The sequence below is a fragment of the Pterocles gutturalis genome, unplaced genomic scaffold (assembly GCF_000699245.1).
Source record: "Pterocles gutturalis isolate BGI_N339 unplaced genomic scaffold, ASM69924v1 scaffold2245, whole genome shotgun sequence".
Classification (NCBI taxonomy): domain Eukaryota; kingdom Metazoa; phylum Chordata; class Aves; order Pterocliformes; family Pteroclidae; genus Pterocles; species Pterocles gutturalis.
In genome coordinates this window covers 1-15,802 of record NW_010137975.1, presented here as the reverse complement: position 1 = coordinate 15,802, position 15,802 = coordinate 1, and the positions used below count along the sequence as shown (strand labels likewise).

At 46.1% G+C, this 15,802-nt stretch overlaps 1 protein-coding gene across 1 annotated transcript; it reads right to left on the bottom strand.

Annotated features, from left to right (window-relative positions):
* Positions 1-4,477: 4,477 nt before the first annotated feature.
* LOC104459761 (histamine N-methyltransferase-like) lies at positions 4,478-15,785 on the bottom strand. The gene is made up of 8 exons (XM_010082782.1): positions 15,778-15,785; positions 13,449-13,510; positions 11,857-11,995; positions 10,126-10,178; positions 6,684-6,791; positions 6,449-6,579; positions 5,343-5,436; positions 4,478-4,833 (listed from the first exon to the last, which is right to left on the bottom strand). The coding sequence occupies exons 1-8, from the start codon at positions 15,783-15,785 to the stop codon at positions 4,478-4,480; spliced, it is 951 nt and encodes a 316-aa protein (XP_010081084.1).
* Positions 15,786-15,802: the final 17 nt, after the last annotated feature.

Below are 15,802 nucleotides of genomic sequence, written 5' to 3'. Positions count from 1 at the left end.
TATTTATCTGTATGAAGACATCTGCAAGTCAAGATCTCGTGGACTGTTTGCTCAGCACTGAAAGTATATTAGCCCTTCTTCCAGAAATAATAAAATCAAAACATTTACCCTCTGGATGATCATTTATGTACCTTATAAAGTAAAACCACTCTGAGCCAGGAAAGCATTGCAAAGTGTTCGTAACAGCAAGGGGCTTGGTCTTGTCATAGCGAAGTCAATGGCAAAGTGCCCGTAGAGTTAAAGCCTAAAGAAAACAGCCACTGGAGCAATGAGCTGTAATCTTCCTTAATCCATAATATCAGCTGTTGACAGATACATACAGAGTGATTAATAGGATGCTAAAAAATGTTAACAAAGCAAGAGGGACTTAGAGACTGCTCTGAACATTTCTTTATCACGTTTCTAAATTCACCAGAGGTACCATCATCACAAGGTACAACAAAACATATGTTTTCTCTGCAAATTTGCTGGCAGGTCTAACAGTGTGTCAGCAGACTATCGGGAAGCGACTAGTGGAAATGAAGCTCCTGTTCTGCTCTTCCCTGTTCTTTCTCAGAGATGAGAAGAAAAGCCCCGCTGGGATCCAGCTGTCTCACGTGTTCTATAAACCCTCTTCAGACCCAAGATCTTTCCAGCTGTAGCTTGTACTCTTCAAACATTTATCTTGGAGGGATTAGTAATTTTTTTTAAGCAAGAAATTAAAGGAGAATGAAGGAGGAACAACACATTCCCTGCATTTTGTGACAGCTTCTAAAACCAGTGGCATTAAATACCACGGTGCGGGAGGGCTGGTCCACAACCTCCTCTGGGTGTCCGGGCTGCAGCCCCAGCCAGGCTGTCAGAGGGATAAGCTGCCAGTTTATTTCTTTTCCTGTTTTAGGACTGATGGCAAGGAACTTTTGCATTGAAAATGGTGATCTTAGAGACAGGAAAGGGCTTAATACCGCTGGCAGAAGGAAATCTTTTGTGATTTTTGAAGGAGTGTGTATCTAAATTTTTGCATTTCCCAGCAGAATTGGGCTGGCTGACAAATGAAGCAGAAGGGGGGAAAAAAAGTTCAACATCTGTATTTTTGTATTTTGCTCCCTGATTAAGGTTAGTTTTATTTTTTTCAATACATGCTCCAGTATTTTACTGAGCTTGTCATTTCATGGGATTATTCAGAAATAAACTTAGAATATTCCAGTTCCTATGCTACCTCCATCCTCCTGATAATGTTCATGGGTAGAGAAGCAGTAACATTCGTTAAAAAGGCAAACCATTCCACCCCAAGTCTGAATACAGGCCCAGTAAAAAACAAATTATCCTTCCTTGCTATTATAAAGAGCTGCTCCCTGTAACTCCTGTTTAGGAGGCTGTAACACACCATCAGAGCAATGCCACGCCATTGAAATGAGCATATTACTAACTCAAAATAAGGATAAAATCTCCAACAGGTCCATTTAAAAATAATGCTGCTTGCGTTTTGTAGGCATTACTTTTACTCCAGAGTACACACGACAACTTACTACATGGTTATCCACAAAAGCATTCGCTTTGGGCTGGAGCAAGCTGTTGCATCGATGGAGCAGCGCAGATCCCTTGAGGAGCCACGGACCTGCTCCATGGTAACTGCAGCATCGGAACTGCCAGGAAACCCATTGCTGGGTAAGGCTCATCCTGGACTGAGATCAGCAAGGTTAATTTGGCTCAAAGCTCAAGCAAAAGCAACCCCGTGCTCCTGATGTCCCCTTCCTTGTGCTTCCTCACCTGGTCAGCCACGGTGCCTGGTTGTACACTTCAGCCATCAAGTGGGAAAAAAAACCAACAACCAACCAACCAAACAAAAAACCACAAACTAACCCAAGAGCAAATTTTATGCAGCCCCTGCTGGCACCCATGTTATACAATGGTGACTTTTTTTTTTATAAACTGGAGCCCAGCATCAAAAGTGTGCCTCTGCTGTAGAAAAAAGCGTGATCCCCAACAGCCAGAATCAGGATGCGATGACCCAGCAAAGAAAGCTGGGTTGAGGCAGTGCTCCATTCCCCTGCCCAGCTACATGACTCTGCTTCAGCTCAGCATCCCCAGGTTTTGGAGGCAGATTTAATCCGCTGGCTGCTGCAGCCCTCTCGTGGCCACCCAGCCCCAACCGTGCTGCTGCACGCAGGCTGCTGGGAAAGCACAGAGTGAAATCCTACCGGGGAGGAAAGCATGGTTTAAAAAGCACAACGGATAGTTATTAAATAGCATATTCATCCAAGAATAAATCTATAAATAAATGGTGCAGACACTTAGGAGAGTATTTGTTCCAGGTGTATGAGCAGGATCGTTCTTAAATGACTTGCTTTTCAAGAATCAAAAGAAAAATTACGGATAAGGCATTGAGCAGACACACTTTTAATGGGGTGCCCTGTTTCATCTCACTGAGGAGTCTGCTTTGAAGTCTTCTTTTTCTTTTGAGTGTTTGCACATTGATTTACAATGGTGTGGGTAAATTTTGTGCTCATGGGTTTTGCTTACTGGAAACGCATCTATCTGCTCAGGAAATGCCAGGGAGGGGTGGAATGCTCTTGGGTTGGGGAAGATCTGGGGGAACACGGACTGTTCCAAATCTCTGCAAAGGCTAACAGGTAGATGGTTCTCTGGAGCTTGAAAAGCAAGTCTGGATTTTGGTATATTTTGGTTTTCCTTTTAATCTACCAGGGAGAGACAGAGACATCACCAACACTTGGAAATAAACTGTGGGAATTAATATCGGAAGGAGAATGTTGATGGGAGCAGGGTTGAGAGCCCATCCAACAGCCCAGCCCAGTGCCGTCAGCGAGCACAGTCAAAGGAGCTACCTATAGAATGAAAAAATAAAATGCATCAAAGCAAAAAGCTTGTGCACAGGTATGGGGTAGTCTGGAGGAGGCTGTCCAGTTTCGATGGATGTTCCTTGGACAGCAGTCGTACTTGCAGACCAGAGTGCCACCGTCCTGCCAGAGGGATGATGTTATCGTTCTCCAATTGCTTTCCTCTTTTTTTCCTTATAGTTGTTACAGGGGAAACATCTACAGGAGAAATGGCTGTATGTAGAAAATATATTTTAAAAAACCCAAACCAAAACTTAAAAAAAACCACAAAAAACCCAGCACTAGGGTGGAGCCGTGATGGCTGTGAGCTGATGGGAACGCTGAAGTGACTGTATCCAGGCAGACAGATGCCAGGTGGGGTGGATTTCGTGGGATCAGCAGGACTCTGGGTGATGATATCTAATATTTTGCAAACCAATGTGCCAACCCATGTGTTCGTGATGCCGGAACAAGCCTGTTGATCAATACCAGGCATCAACAAGGCAGCGGTATCTGAGCCCTTTCAGGTGCGCATGGGCATATGTTTCCAGCTTAAGCATGGAAAAGTCAGTTTGTAGAGGTGAGCTCTGTGCCTGCAGGTATTTTCCATCTGGGCTGGTGCTTCTTGCCCTGAAAGCTATTTGCAGTGAGGCGGCTGGGACTTTCCCCCCATGTGCCCAGCCCGAGGTCTGCACAGCACCACCGCCCTAACTGCAGCACCAAATCCCACTGGTGTCCTGTGCAGGACCTCCGGCAGCGCCTCCTTCAGCCCTCTGAACAGCTCAGGACGCTGTGGAAATAGTCTTGGCTTGCCTATATTAACATCCTAACCCCACATATTTTGATTAAATAATGTAGGTGCTGTGCTGCCTCCCATGGCTGTGGCACAAGGATGAGATGCAGCTCTCACCCAGTTCTTCCACGGCCTCAGGCTCCTTACCAGAAACCCTTAATGCTTCCACAAAACAGTATTTTGCTTTTTTTGTTTGTTTGTTTTTAACTGAATAACCTCTTCACCCTTCGTTTTCTGTAAGCCCCCATATACAGAACAAGATGTGGGGGGTTTTTTTGCTTTAAAATTGCTTTTATTTTATATGGCGAAAAAACAGTAGTAAGAAAGTAACAAAAATTCATACCTGCCTGAAAGAGAAAGGGGCAAATATCATTCTGGAATCCAAAAAATTCTCCAAACAAAAAGGCTGATAAATTTTTAAGACATGCCTATATTGCAAGATGCTGAGAAGCCATGGGCTGTAAATACCTAAGCTGATAAAACCATGGGAAATAGCCTAGTGCAGAGTGACTTAAGCTCGGGTCTGGGTGCAGGGAGGCATGTCACCTGGGTGCAAAGCAGCAGGGACACCTTGCTGGGTTTGTCCTGGCGCAGCTGGAAGCCGTGGATCTGTATGGGGGGGCTGCAGCCTCCCCCGGCTGCAAAGCAGCACCTAGTCATATAGACACGTCTTTGGGTATGTAAACATGCTGGCTCTATAGAAAAGGGGAAATCCCAGGGTCAAAAGCACAGACAGGATGCATACTTGTTGCAAAACAAGTCCATGTAAGCTTTTAGTGAGACGGAGCTTTCTTTCTACGCTACGCCCTTCTGCGACTGCATCGCCACCGCACCCACCCAAACTTGTCTTCTGCAGTTGGTCCGGACTCTAGGATTCAACCACAATCATACTCAAGTTGTTGCTGAAGATGATCCTCCCGTCTTTTTTGCTGCTGCACTCAGGCTGGCAGAGAGCCTCCTGCAGCCGCCGCCGCAACCCTGGGGGGGCCGTGCCCAGGAAGTTTTTTGTCCCTGTCAAGAAATCCATCATGAGACCTCCAACTGGGTCCCCCTCGATAAAGCACTCAGTGATATCCCAGCCCGACGGGAACTCATACACCTGGTATTCAACACCAAGTCTCTTCAAAACGTCCGTGATGCCGTTGGAGGTGATGTAGTGGCCGCAGTCGGTGGAAGGCAAACAGTGTCTGTACTTCTCCCATAAGGTAGCCCATCCGCTGCTGTCTGCCAGAGCAGGAGGGAAGGTTACTTTTGCAAAGCCAAGGCAGTCAAACACCAGCTAACACAACTACTAAATTAGTTTGAAATGCTCCCTCGCTGCTGGCCCAGACCTCGCCAGGAGCAGAAGAGCTTTCCCCTTACTTGAGTCCACTTATAAATGTTTCTGCCTGCAGAGGAGTAAAACTGTGGTCTCCCTCAGCCCTCCTTCCAAAATTCCTGTTTAAAGGAAACTCCAAGGAGACAGTCTCCAGCACTGGCTTTGGACAGAAGGAGTACACACAGAGGTACCAAGGCACAGAGCACAAAAGCTGTGCCCCAGTGGTCCCACCAGACACTGAGGTCCAAGAGGCTAAGCCCAAGACTACACGCTCCCTGTGAAACACAGCATTTGTTTTATTTAATTACTACAGAATAAACCCTACTGAAATCCCAAGACAAATATTTGTGGCTCTCAAACTTCAAAGCCCTTCAAAACGCCAGTAATGGAGCAAAAAATAAAAGGTCCCTCTTACCTGATAAAATTATGATCAGGAGTTTACCATGATGGTCGAGGCAGCTGTGGAAAAACTTGATAGTATTGGGAATATCCTCCACACGGTACAGCATCTAGAAGTGTCAGAGTTACATACTGCTGTTACGCCTCCTCCACATCCAATGGCCTTTCAAAGTTTAAATCTTTTCTCTATAGAGTTGTTTTAAATTACTTCCCAGGTGCTTCCCAGCCTGTCCTGACTCAGCACACACATTTAGGGATGCCCCACAGGACTGAGCATCACCAGCTCTCCACTGGCACCGACAGCCTGGGGTCGGACCCAGGGACCCTCTGCTCAGCCTCAGCCACCGCCTGGACACTGCCCTGCCCATCGCTGCCCTTCGAGCACAGTGTGGTTTTGTGGCTGGAAAATATGTGCCAAGTGGAGTCCCCTGGTTTCTGTGGCTGGTCCTTATCACCAGGGTCATTTCTCACCCATGTCTGGGCCATGGGCAGGCTGGATCTCTTTCAGACACGGAGGAATTTGCACCAGGACAAAGCAGGGCTCATCTCAAAGGCTGCCTTTGGGACCTGTAACTTAGTCCTTGAACCAGCCATCAAACCCCTGGAACACTTTCTGCTTGTGAAAGCAGCTCTTACGAAATGAAAGCAGAATGAAATAAAATAAAAATTAACTAAAACCCACTAAATTGAGAGAATAACAGATTTTTTTACAAAATATAATTGACCCATACAACATCAGTGTCATCAGTATCAGTGACGCAGCAGAATAGTTTTTGACCCACAACCTGACACAGGTATTTGTTCACTAACTTTCCCTTAAGTGCCACCCAAACTACTCTGATAACACAAAAAATTCAAGTTGTTTTTTTTTTTTCCCCAGCAAAGCCTCCATTTGATGTGTGGTGGTCTAAGACTCGTCCTGTTTTATTACCCATCATCCACAGTTAAACCAGTACAAACTAGAGACCAAAACTGGGTGGGTAGGGAATGAGATTTGATGTTTGGAGAGTTGCTGCAGAAGTTATTGCTCATGGGAGAACTCAGCTCTGGTCCCCCTAACTCCATGCATACAGAGTGAGCAGTTAAAGCGAATACTCCATTACTGAAGGAATAGTCCATTACCTGGATCATATGGATGAAGTCGAATTTCTTATGCGTGCCTTTCTCCTTCACCTGTTGTTCGTACTCCAAGGAAGTGAGCTGGTGCCAAACAAAAGAGACATTCTGCAGGTCTGAAGCTTGATTCACCAACTCTGTTTTAAAAAGTAGAATAAAAACATGAATTACACAAAGCCGAAACACTCAGTGTTCAAATCGATGCTCCTGGCTTTACCCCTGCAGGCGGGTGTAGCCTCACCTCTGTAAGCTGCCACGTGCTGTGGGTTGGGCTCTATGATCTCGTTGTCAATAAGGACCCCAGGGTGCGCAGCCTGCAGTATCCTGATCATTTTCAAATCCTGCTCACCTATTCAATAAACACAAGGAATTACTTTCAAAAGCACAAAAATGTGGTGAAAGGATGCTGGTGCACCTGCCGCCTCTGCTGCCGGGAAATCCCCCAAGAAGTGAGGCACTCTGACACTCTCTGCCTTGTGGTCTGCATGGTGGCATCTAACCCAGTCCTACCATGATAGCTGACTGCTCCAGGTAGCGTATATTTGCAGATAAGACTAAGAACAAGGAAGAGATAAGCAACAGTGCAGAAACCTGCTCATGGCAATACTTTGGGTCACAGGAGAGACAGGTCAGAATAACCAGAATCACAGAACGGTTTGGGTTGGAAGGGACCTTAAAGATCATGGAGTTCCAACCCCCTGCCATGGGCAGGGACACCTCCCACCAGCCCAGGTTGCTCAAAGCCTCATCCAGCCTGGCCTTGAACCCCTCCAGGGATGGGGCATCCACAGATTCTCTGGGCAACCTGGGCCACTGTCGCACCACCCGCACAGGAAAAAAAGTTTTCCTAATGTCTAATCTAAATATACCCTCTTTCCCGCCTATCACTATGCTCCCTGATAAAGAGTGCCTCTCCAATCAAAGATCAGTGTTTAAAAAAACCAAAACAAAACAGAACAAAAAACAAACCATGAAGCATTGGTTTTCAGCAAAAACACAAGGTTTGAACAGTGGCAAGGAGGGAGTTGGCACAGCTGGGCAACTCCAGCATGGCACATGGTGATCCATGCCTTTGGCACTGCCCCAGGGAGGTGGTGGCTGCTCTGCTGCTGGTGTGACATGGCTTGGAGACCTGGGGACCTGCACGGCAAGAGGAAAGACCCTTTGGCATGCAGTACCCTGGGTCTTCCCTCTTTGGGGACCAGCATCTCAGATCTGGGCATCTACTAACTGGCTGTTGGAGCTGCAAATAGAGACTCATATATTTGTGTAGGTACCCTGCAAATTCAGCTCTTGGTGTTTCTCTGTTGCTGTCTAACTTCTGGAGGAGCAAGCAGCAGTCTGTCCTTCTGTCCTAGGGAATTCCCAGCCTCTTTTGAGGTGATGCAGGTCACTTTTGTTTCTTTCAGAAAGGCCATGACACACCAAGTGTACAAAGTCCATCTGGTTCATCTGGGACCACGGAAATAAACAGCAGAGGTGACCACCTTGAGTGGACCTTAGTGAGAATCCTGTCTGTAGCTGATGGTGGGGCCTAAAAATAGTCCTGTCCTTGCAAATGTCACACACAGAAGGCTTGATACGAGATATTGCATCTTCCCCAGCCTTTCAGCTGATGTACCGGCTATGAGAAAAGGCGTCATCTTTGGCAGGTGCTGCAGTAAATAGAATTCAAGGAGGGAAATATCAGCCATGCCAGCACTACAGGCACATCCAGGGAAGGACGAGTCTTTTGAAATTGGAGAAAAAAATACCCAAGACCCCTGAGGAATGCAGTGGCAGCGGCACAGGGTTGGCCAAAGGCACGAGGAAAGAGGCTGGGGCTGCATCCGCTGAAGGCGGGTGCATGGACCAACAGTGCTGACAGGAAGGAAGCTCTCCATAGCAAGCAGCTGAATCACTTTAGACACTCCTAAATGCCAGTGAGTACGTGCCTGGGGTGGGGAGCACCAGCAATGAGAGGTGCTGACGTGGGCTTGCTGCTGACGCAGGCTCTGGGCAGGCGGGAGGCAGAGCATTGCTGCCCCGGGCCCTGGAGCCACTGATGGTGCCAAAGGGGTGTATCAACAGCAAATGGCTTAAAAGCTGTTTGGGGTTTGGTTTGGTTTTTTTCACTCCATCTCTTCAAAATGTGCTAATCAAGTCTTTGCAAGGGCAGGCAGTAGTGTCCTCTACTGGGGTGTCTCACCAGAGCAGGAATTTCTCTCCTTCAGCTTACCCCACCAGCAACAGCCCTTCAGCAGTGACCACAGGGAGGAACACAGGAGTGAAACCCCTCTGCAAGCAGCTGCCCGTGCCGGGACTAGCGGGAAGAGTACAGCCGAGAGAGTTAAACCAGCCCCGGGAAAACATGGGGTGAATGAGCAAATGTGATCCGGACCGGACAAGAGCCTTTTAGGACGTGGAGTCGGTCACTAATCCCCATTAATATTTTCATCAACTAAACTAATTTTGGGGGCTCTGTGAAATCAGAGTCCAAGCCTGGAAAGGTCAGGGATCAGATATAACCTTTTGCTCAGTGCCATCCTAGTTCACTCTGCCCGGCTGCAGAGTTCGGCGCTTGGGGGTGGGGGTTCTATTTTTCCACTAGAGCATCTTCTGAAGAGGAAATAAAGAAAAATGAGGATGGCGCAAAAGTTCATTTTTCCCTTGTGTTTTCTTGGAGTCAGAATTTTAGTTTTATATTACTTAATGAAAATGGAGTGTAATTGAGAACTGAATCATTTCTTCCTCCTTGGTTTCTCATGTGCTTCAACATATTCCCAATTGGGGAAAACAATTCGACGCTATTTTTCTCTTACTCAGGAAAACAAGAAAAAAAAAAGTGAGAAAAATTCTTTCCTTTGAGAGTATTAACACTTAAAATTCAGCTGAAAACACTTTTTTAAAACAAAAGCAAACTCTGACAAATCAAACTGCCACTTCTTTTCTCTACTTTTTATTTTCTCCCTGTTTCCCTAAGAGCAAAGTTGGATCTTTAACCACTTTTTTTTTTTTTTAAACACAAATGAATTTAGAACAGCTTTAAAGCCATTTTTCCAAATGATTGTTTTTCTCTGGGGGGGGAAACACCATTTGCAGTTAGTTAAACCTTACTTATCACCAGATAAAAACACATTAGTCACAAAGAAAAAGAAAAAGCTGATGAAGCCCCGTGTGAATGGCCGTGGCCAGCTGGTTTTGCTGGTTTGGCACCACCTGGAGCAGAGCACAGGCAATTCTTTGGCCTCTGGGATCACTAAAAGCAAAGCAAAATGAGAGATCCCTTCAGGTGGGATATTCTAAGACAGGACTTTGGGCGGAACAAACCTCTCGGATGTCCCTCATTCTCTCTGACAAGGTTTGAAGATGCTCTTGTACCTAACCTGGAGCAGCACTCCTTGCTTCAAGACAAAGTCAGTTGAGAGCCATGGAGAGGCAGAGACAGCTAAGATCATCACACTCGTCTCACTTCTTGGGCAAATTTGAACACCGGCATCTCAGAAGGGAGACGGGGATGGAAGGGAGGGAGCATTGCTCTCATCCTGGCTCCACACCCCACTTTGCCATTCTCTGCTTCAATGAGAAACACCATTATAAATGCCTGAGTAGTCATCCCCATTACTCAAAATTTCAGCATTACTTTCTGCTACCCGTAGGGCCCCCCCGCCCCCAAGCATCAGCGATGCTGCCCAGCTCCTTACCTGTGCCACTTCCAATGCCCAGAACATTTATCGTTGATTTTCCGTTGCCGAGACTGAAACGATAAGTGCACATTATTTAACCACACTATCTCGCACAACTTCATTTTTTTACTTCTGGTATCTTGGATGACACATCAGCCTGGAAATTTGACTGAGTTTTGCCACAGGAATTGGGATAGAAATTTGAGCATCCCTTTGGAGCCCAGCAGCGTGGCAGGAGCCAGCCCCGTATTAGCAGGCTCAGATTTCAAAGTACAGTAAGCATCAGGATATAGTGTTTCGCATCATTTGCCAGGGAGTTTTCTTCAAGCTGGGGCTGGCACCATGTAGAAAGGTCTTGGAGAACCCCAGGGCAAAGGCTTCCCTTTGGGGGCAGTGAGGCTGTGCCAGCTGGGACGGGCACTGCTCCCCAGCTGGGGGTGCGGGGACACGGTGAGCCAGGGAGAAACCTCTGCACGCCTGGGAGACAAGTTTGGTTTTCCAATATTGGATAGAAGTGCCCAGAAAAATTAAAATATCAGGCTACCCAGATGACTGGAAATCTTCTCTTTTCACTATTTGTCTTGATTTGAAATCGAGAGGAAAGGTCAATATCTTCAATAATTTTTACCTTAGAAAAATTACTTCTGAAATGACAAAAAAGAAAACCAAACAAAACCAACCTTGTGGTTCCTAGCAGAATATTAAATAACAGCCTGGCTCAAGGATGAGGAGCCGTGGCTCAAGGCACCGTGCTGCTGTGACGTGCTTTATGGCCTTATTCTGCTCCCGGGCATGAGCTGCACAGCGGGATTGAGTTTCCCACACACAGTCTCAGGAGACACCGCAGGAATGGTTCAAACAGAAGGGAGAGAGTAGTGAATCCTGCAGGGTGTGAGCTAGCCCAGGAGCCCTAACGAGGGTTAAGACCTTTTGACAGACCCACAACCAACATCATAGGAAGCCACAATGTTTTGCATAATTTAAAATTCACATAAGTAAATTTTTCATTTAAAATTTCCCAATATAAATGATTTCTTAATTTTTATTTCTATTGCTTATGTTTTTGTATCTATATCTGGTTCAGAGTTGCCTGCCTGAAGTTTTTTCTCAATGGAGAATAGAGTTTCCATAACATTCAAAAATTACCCAAACTTGAAAGATCTTGTGGTTTGGATCTAGGCTGCTCTAAAACTTATCTGCAGTCATTCAGGCTTAATGTATTACATCAATACTTCACAAAACTGATTATCATTTGGTTCTTAAGCAACGCAAATCGACTTAGGATAGGAATAAGGAGGTCTTAGAGGATCGAGAAAACCCAGAATTAGTTACTAGAAGAGAATCAGAGATGTGTTTCTGTTTGGACCGATGTGTGATGTAGTCCCAAAAGCTGGGAGAGAGCACAAGAGAGAGCTTTCTTTTGAAAAAAAAAAAAAAAAAAAAAAAAAAACCAAAAAAAAAAAAAACAGAAACAAGAAAAAATACTTTAATCCTTGTAAAATCAGCTACTGAAAAGAGATGGACATGAAAATGAGGCCTTGATTCTTTCCTTAACATAAGCTGAGAGGCAGCACAGCGTATTAATTGAAATAGGATGTATTCTGGAGTCATTAAACCAAATGTCCTAAAGACTGCTATTAAGGGATTTAAAATTGAAAAGAATTAAAAGTTCATTTGTGCCCCAGAAAATCCTTGTGCACCGGTTGCCCTTCTATGCTAACAGAAGGCATCGGTGGAAGCTCTCCTTACCTAGCCACGATGTTGGGCATTTCTTCCCTGTTGAACTCGTCCATGCACTGGTGCTCTGTTGAATGATCCAAAAACGACTTAAAGGCCTCTACATACTCCTCGGCCGTGAGACTTCTCATGGAAGGGATCACATATAGCTCTTGAGAAAAAAATACAAATTGTGTGTTAGTGGCTCCAAGGCAAATGAAGGAACAAAGCACTTACCTTGTGGAAGAAACCCAACCCAACAGATAAGCCGGACCTTCAAGAAGATGGTGCGGAGGATGGATGGCCCAGGAGCCATCCGTGCAGGTGGGCTCATGCGAACACCTTCCAACCTGTTCACACGCTGGGTTTGAAAATTATTCTTAAATACCTTTTGATGTCTGCCTATTTGTTACGTGTCTCATTACTACAGGTCAACCTAAGGAAAATGTCTCCAAAAGGCTTAGGCAGACACGGGGTACTTGGTTTGCAGAAAGAGGGATAACTGGAGTGTTTTTCTGGAAGACTCAAGACAAGAAGGTGAAGGGAATCACACAGCATGTCCAAACCTGGGGGGGCTGCGGCTCTCGCACATGCTGGAAACTGAAATCACCAGCTGCTGGCACACTTACTACTAGGAGTGATGTAACACAGAAACTGCCACCTGCACCTGCAGCAAAAATGCTCAACCCTGTGCACCTCGTTTCTGACTCTTACTGGTGTGGGACCGTGGTGTTCCGCTGGGAGGTGAATTGCCCACTGGGAACCACAGCTTGTGGCTAGGAAGGCAACTGGTAGCAAAAGCATTTCATCTGAATGGGCTCATGCTCAACTGTGGGTGGCTGAGACCAAGATTTCTAGCTCTGAACCAACACCCGGGGCTACTCAAGTAGTTGCAAGCAATTGTTGCAAAACCTCACTTTCCTGCTGTCTCATCCTAGTGACAGTGTTCCTGTCAGGGCACAAGCTCTGGTCAACTGCTGGGGTCTGAGGAGCAATGAGAAGACTCAGAGTTGAGGCTCCTGAGAAGATGCCATTCAGCTGAGGGCTGGCTCTGGGGTCTATCTCAGACAGCCTCAACGTGCGAGATCAGCATTGGAAAGGCAGTGTTCAACAGAAAACCATCAGCTTGTCCTCCTAAGAGAAATGAGGATGAAGGACAGGACTTACCAGAACATCTTCATCATCATTTTTGCCTTTTGAGGAGCTGCTCATTTACCATCTGCTTTTAGTTGCCACTAATAAGAAAATTTTGTGTGTCTCATACAGGACTGTGGGATCCTAACCTGGATGCCTGTGCTGTTTCCAAACCCACATGTCACTGGGTGCTGTGTTTCTGGTAGCTGTGTACGGAGTCCCTAAGTCCAGCCGAACTGGAGGTAAAGCTATCAATATCTATCCTCAACACTTTGAACTATATCCTAATATAAAACTGAAATCCCCTGAACTGCTGTCAGTTTATCATCCTGCTTCTTTTTTTCTTTTTATTTTTTAAACAAGCTCTAACTCCAAAAGAATTAAAACATGTTTGTAGTGATAGCAAGCTGAGTGGGCTTTTTTTTATCTCCTTTTTTTTTCTTTTTTTTTTCTTTTTTTCTTTTTTTTTTTTTTTTTTTTCTCCCAAATACCTGAATTATCGTGTGGAGCTGTCAGAATCTCTGCTTCAAAGTTCATGCTGGGGAACCTATTCCTGTAAGGAAAGTATAGCACTTCAGTTATTTGAAGAACCTGTACCTTTTTTTGAAGCTGCATTGAAAATGCAGAACAAAGGGAAGGTGCTCCAGGACAAATTTTCCTCTCCTGGTAAGCAATACTGTTTGTTCTCTTTCACTAGAATAAAGCCAAAACTTCTTGGTTAGCTGATCACCCGTAGGTATCAGCAATGGACTGGCCAGTGCTTGTGGGAGATGTGTTGTGGAAGCTTTTCCTCTCTCTGAAGAAATGTTAACCAGTCAATACAGTGTCAGGCATTAGACTAACTGGTATTACACACTCTGGGAAACCTTAATCATGAATGGAGTAGAAATAGCAGTGACATTAGAAAAAGGCTATGGTGAGCTTCAGCATCTGAAGTGCTGAAAGTTCTTGGCCCAATGTTTCTGGGACTTTTTTTTTAACTTCACTTTTTCCTGGCTGCAAATATTACATTGGGTAAGTAACCTCTAGAAGGCACGGGACTCAAAGGGCAAAAGTCAAAGAGGTCATTTGACCATAAATGTTTTCATTCAGTCATGTTTTCATTTTTAGTTTAGGGTTTTTTGTGAAGATTTCCACCAATAAAGTCACATTTTCCTTTGACAACATGTCTCATCTACAAAATAGGGATGAGGTGCCACGAGCAAAAGGAAGGCATGAAATTAAATTGGAGCAAGGACCTCACTTCTGCAAATAAACTGTTGGAGTGAGACTGTGTATGCAAGGGAAATAGCCATCTTCTGAGTAACCACATTTCAAAACCAAGATGGACAGCAAGCTTAGGGGTGATATTCCTGTATAACCTGGGGTTAGACACATTGCTGCTCCCAAAGCTTTGCCGTTACAAAATGCTTCATGACAAGCAGCCTGCAGCAGCAGTAAGCAGCCCCTGAGTCCCCTCTGCCTGGGAAAAAACTCCTGCGTGAACAAGAAACACACATGAGGTGGAAAAGAAAAAAGGAGTCTTGTAGTAGGGCTTTGAGATACAAGACATAATGCCTGTGCTAGCAGGTAGGAAGGAAGTGGGCACACGTGCAAATAGCACACTGCTGTGGCAGATGCAGGCGAACCAGAATTCTCAGAGATGCTGAGACACTGACAGAGTCCTGCAAGCCCACTTGATCTCATCTGAGTTCACTGCCAAAGGCACACACCTGGCTCCCATGAGAGACGTCAAAGGCCTCCGTTCCACCACCTTGACCTCACCTCTCCCCAGAAAAAAAAATCTCATGGAAATTCAACAAACAAGCCTGAACTCAGCCCACCTCCGTAAGCTCCAGCTTGGCTGCAGGCCAGTCCCTCCAGTTTCCACTCAACCCTCTGACCTCTTCCATCTCTGCCTGCCAAAGCAAAGGGCTATCCTGTCCTCTCAGTTGGCTGAACCGAGCAAGATGGTTTTCAGAAAAAATCTCCCAGTAAAATGCCGGGGGTAGCGTGGCTTCCCTTGTGCAGAGGGGAACAGCACTCGGGGTCTGGGGACATGAACTCCATTTCTGACCGGTCAAATGTTTCCAGCCATCCCAGGAGACCTGCCAGGTGACCTGGACAGACTGCAGCACAAGAATTCACCAGGATGGGTGATGCCAAGAGAACCCTCCCCCTGAGACTTTTGCCATTTCTCCCCAGGCAGGGTTTCTAAGATTAACTAATGCTTGTTGCTGGGGCAGTGAAGCAGGCTTACCCATCACTGGGAAAAAAACTGTCTTCCTCTAAAACCTGCCTTAAAATCTATCCTAGACCTGAAAACTGACTGCAATACTTTGGGCTGATGCTGCCCATCCCTGACACCCAGCAGCAGGACTAGAGTAGCGACTGCCCGAGCGTGGGATGCTCATGGGCAGCTGGTCCTGCTGCGACTCCCAGCTGAGCCGAGCTCATTGTTAGGAAGGGTAAACCTCTTCCCCTGCACAAACTGAGAAAGCTGCGTTATGAACTGAAGGTGCAGGGCACAGATGGAATTTGTATCGTCACTTTAAGTGATGCTGCACCTTGAAAAAGTCATTAAATTCAAGCTGTTTCTAATAACACAAATTACAAGAACGTCTCCATAACTCATCATTTCACTACACCTACAGTTAGGCTGCTGAGGGGCTGAAGGTCTCCTCACAAGGGCTAGCTTAGCCCCCGTACCTCCCAGGACATGCTGGGACCCCCACCTCACACACATCCACCCCTGACACAGGGACACCAGGGGCTGGCTCTGCCACCAGCTGGACGTGGGGAAAGGCGCACCCCCGCTCCTTCCCCAAAACCCCCACGTACCTCTTCATGTCCGGGGCCGGCTCCA

Excerpts from the sequence above, each read along its gene's own strand:
- LOC104459761 (XM_010082782.1), bottom strand. Across the intron at positions 6,580-6,683 it reads GCACGTGGCAGCTTACAGAG|AGTTGGTGAATCAAGCTTCA; the intron begins GTGAGGCTACAC and ends TTTTTAAAACAG. Across the intron at positions 4,834-5,342 it reads CCTGATCATAATTTTATCAG|ACAGCAGCGGATGGGCTACC; the intron begins GTAAGAGGGACC and ends CTGCTCTGGCAG.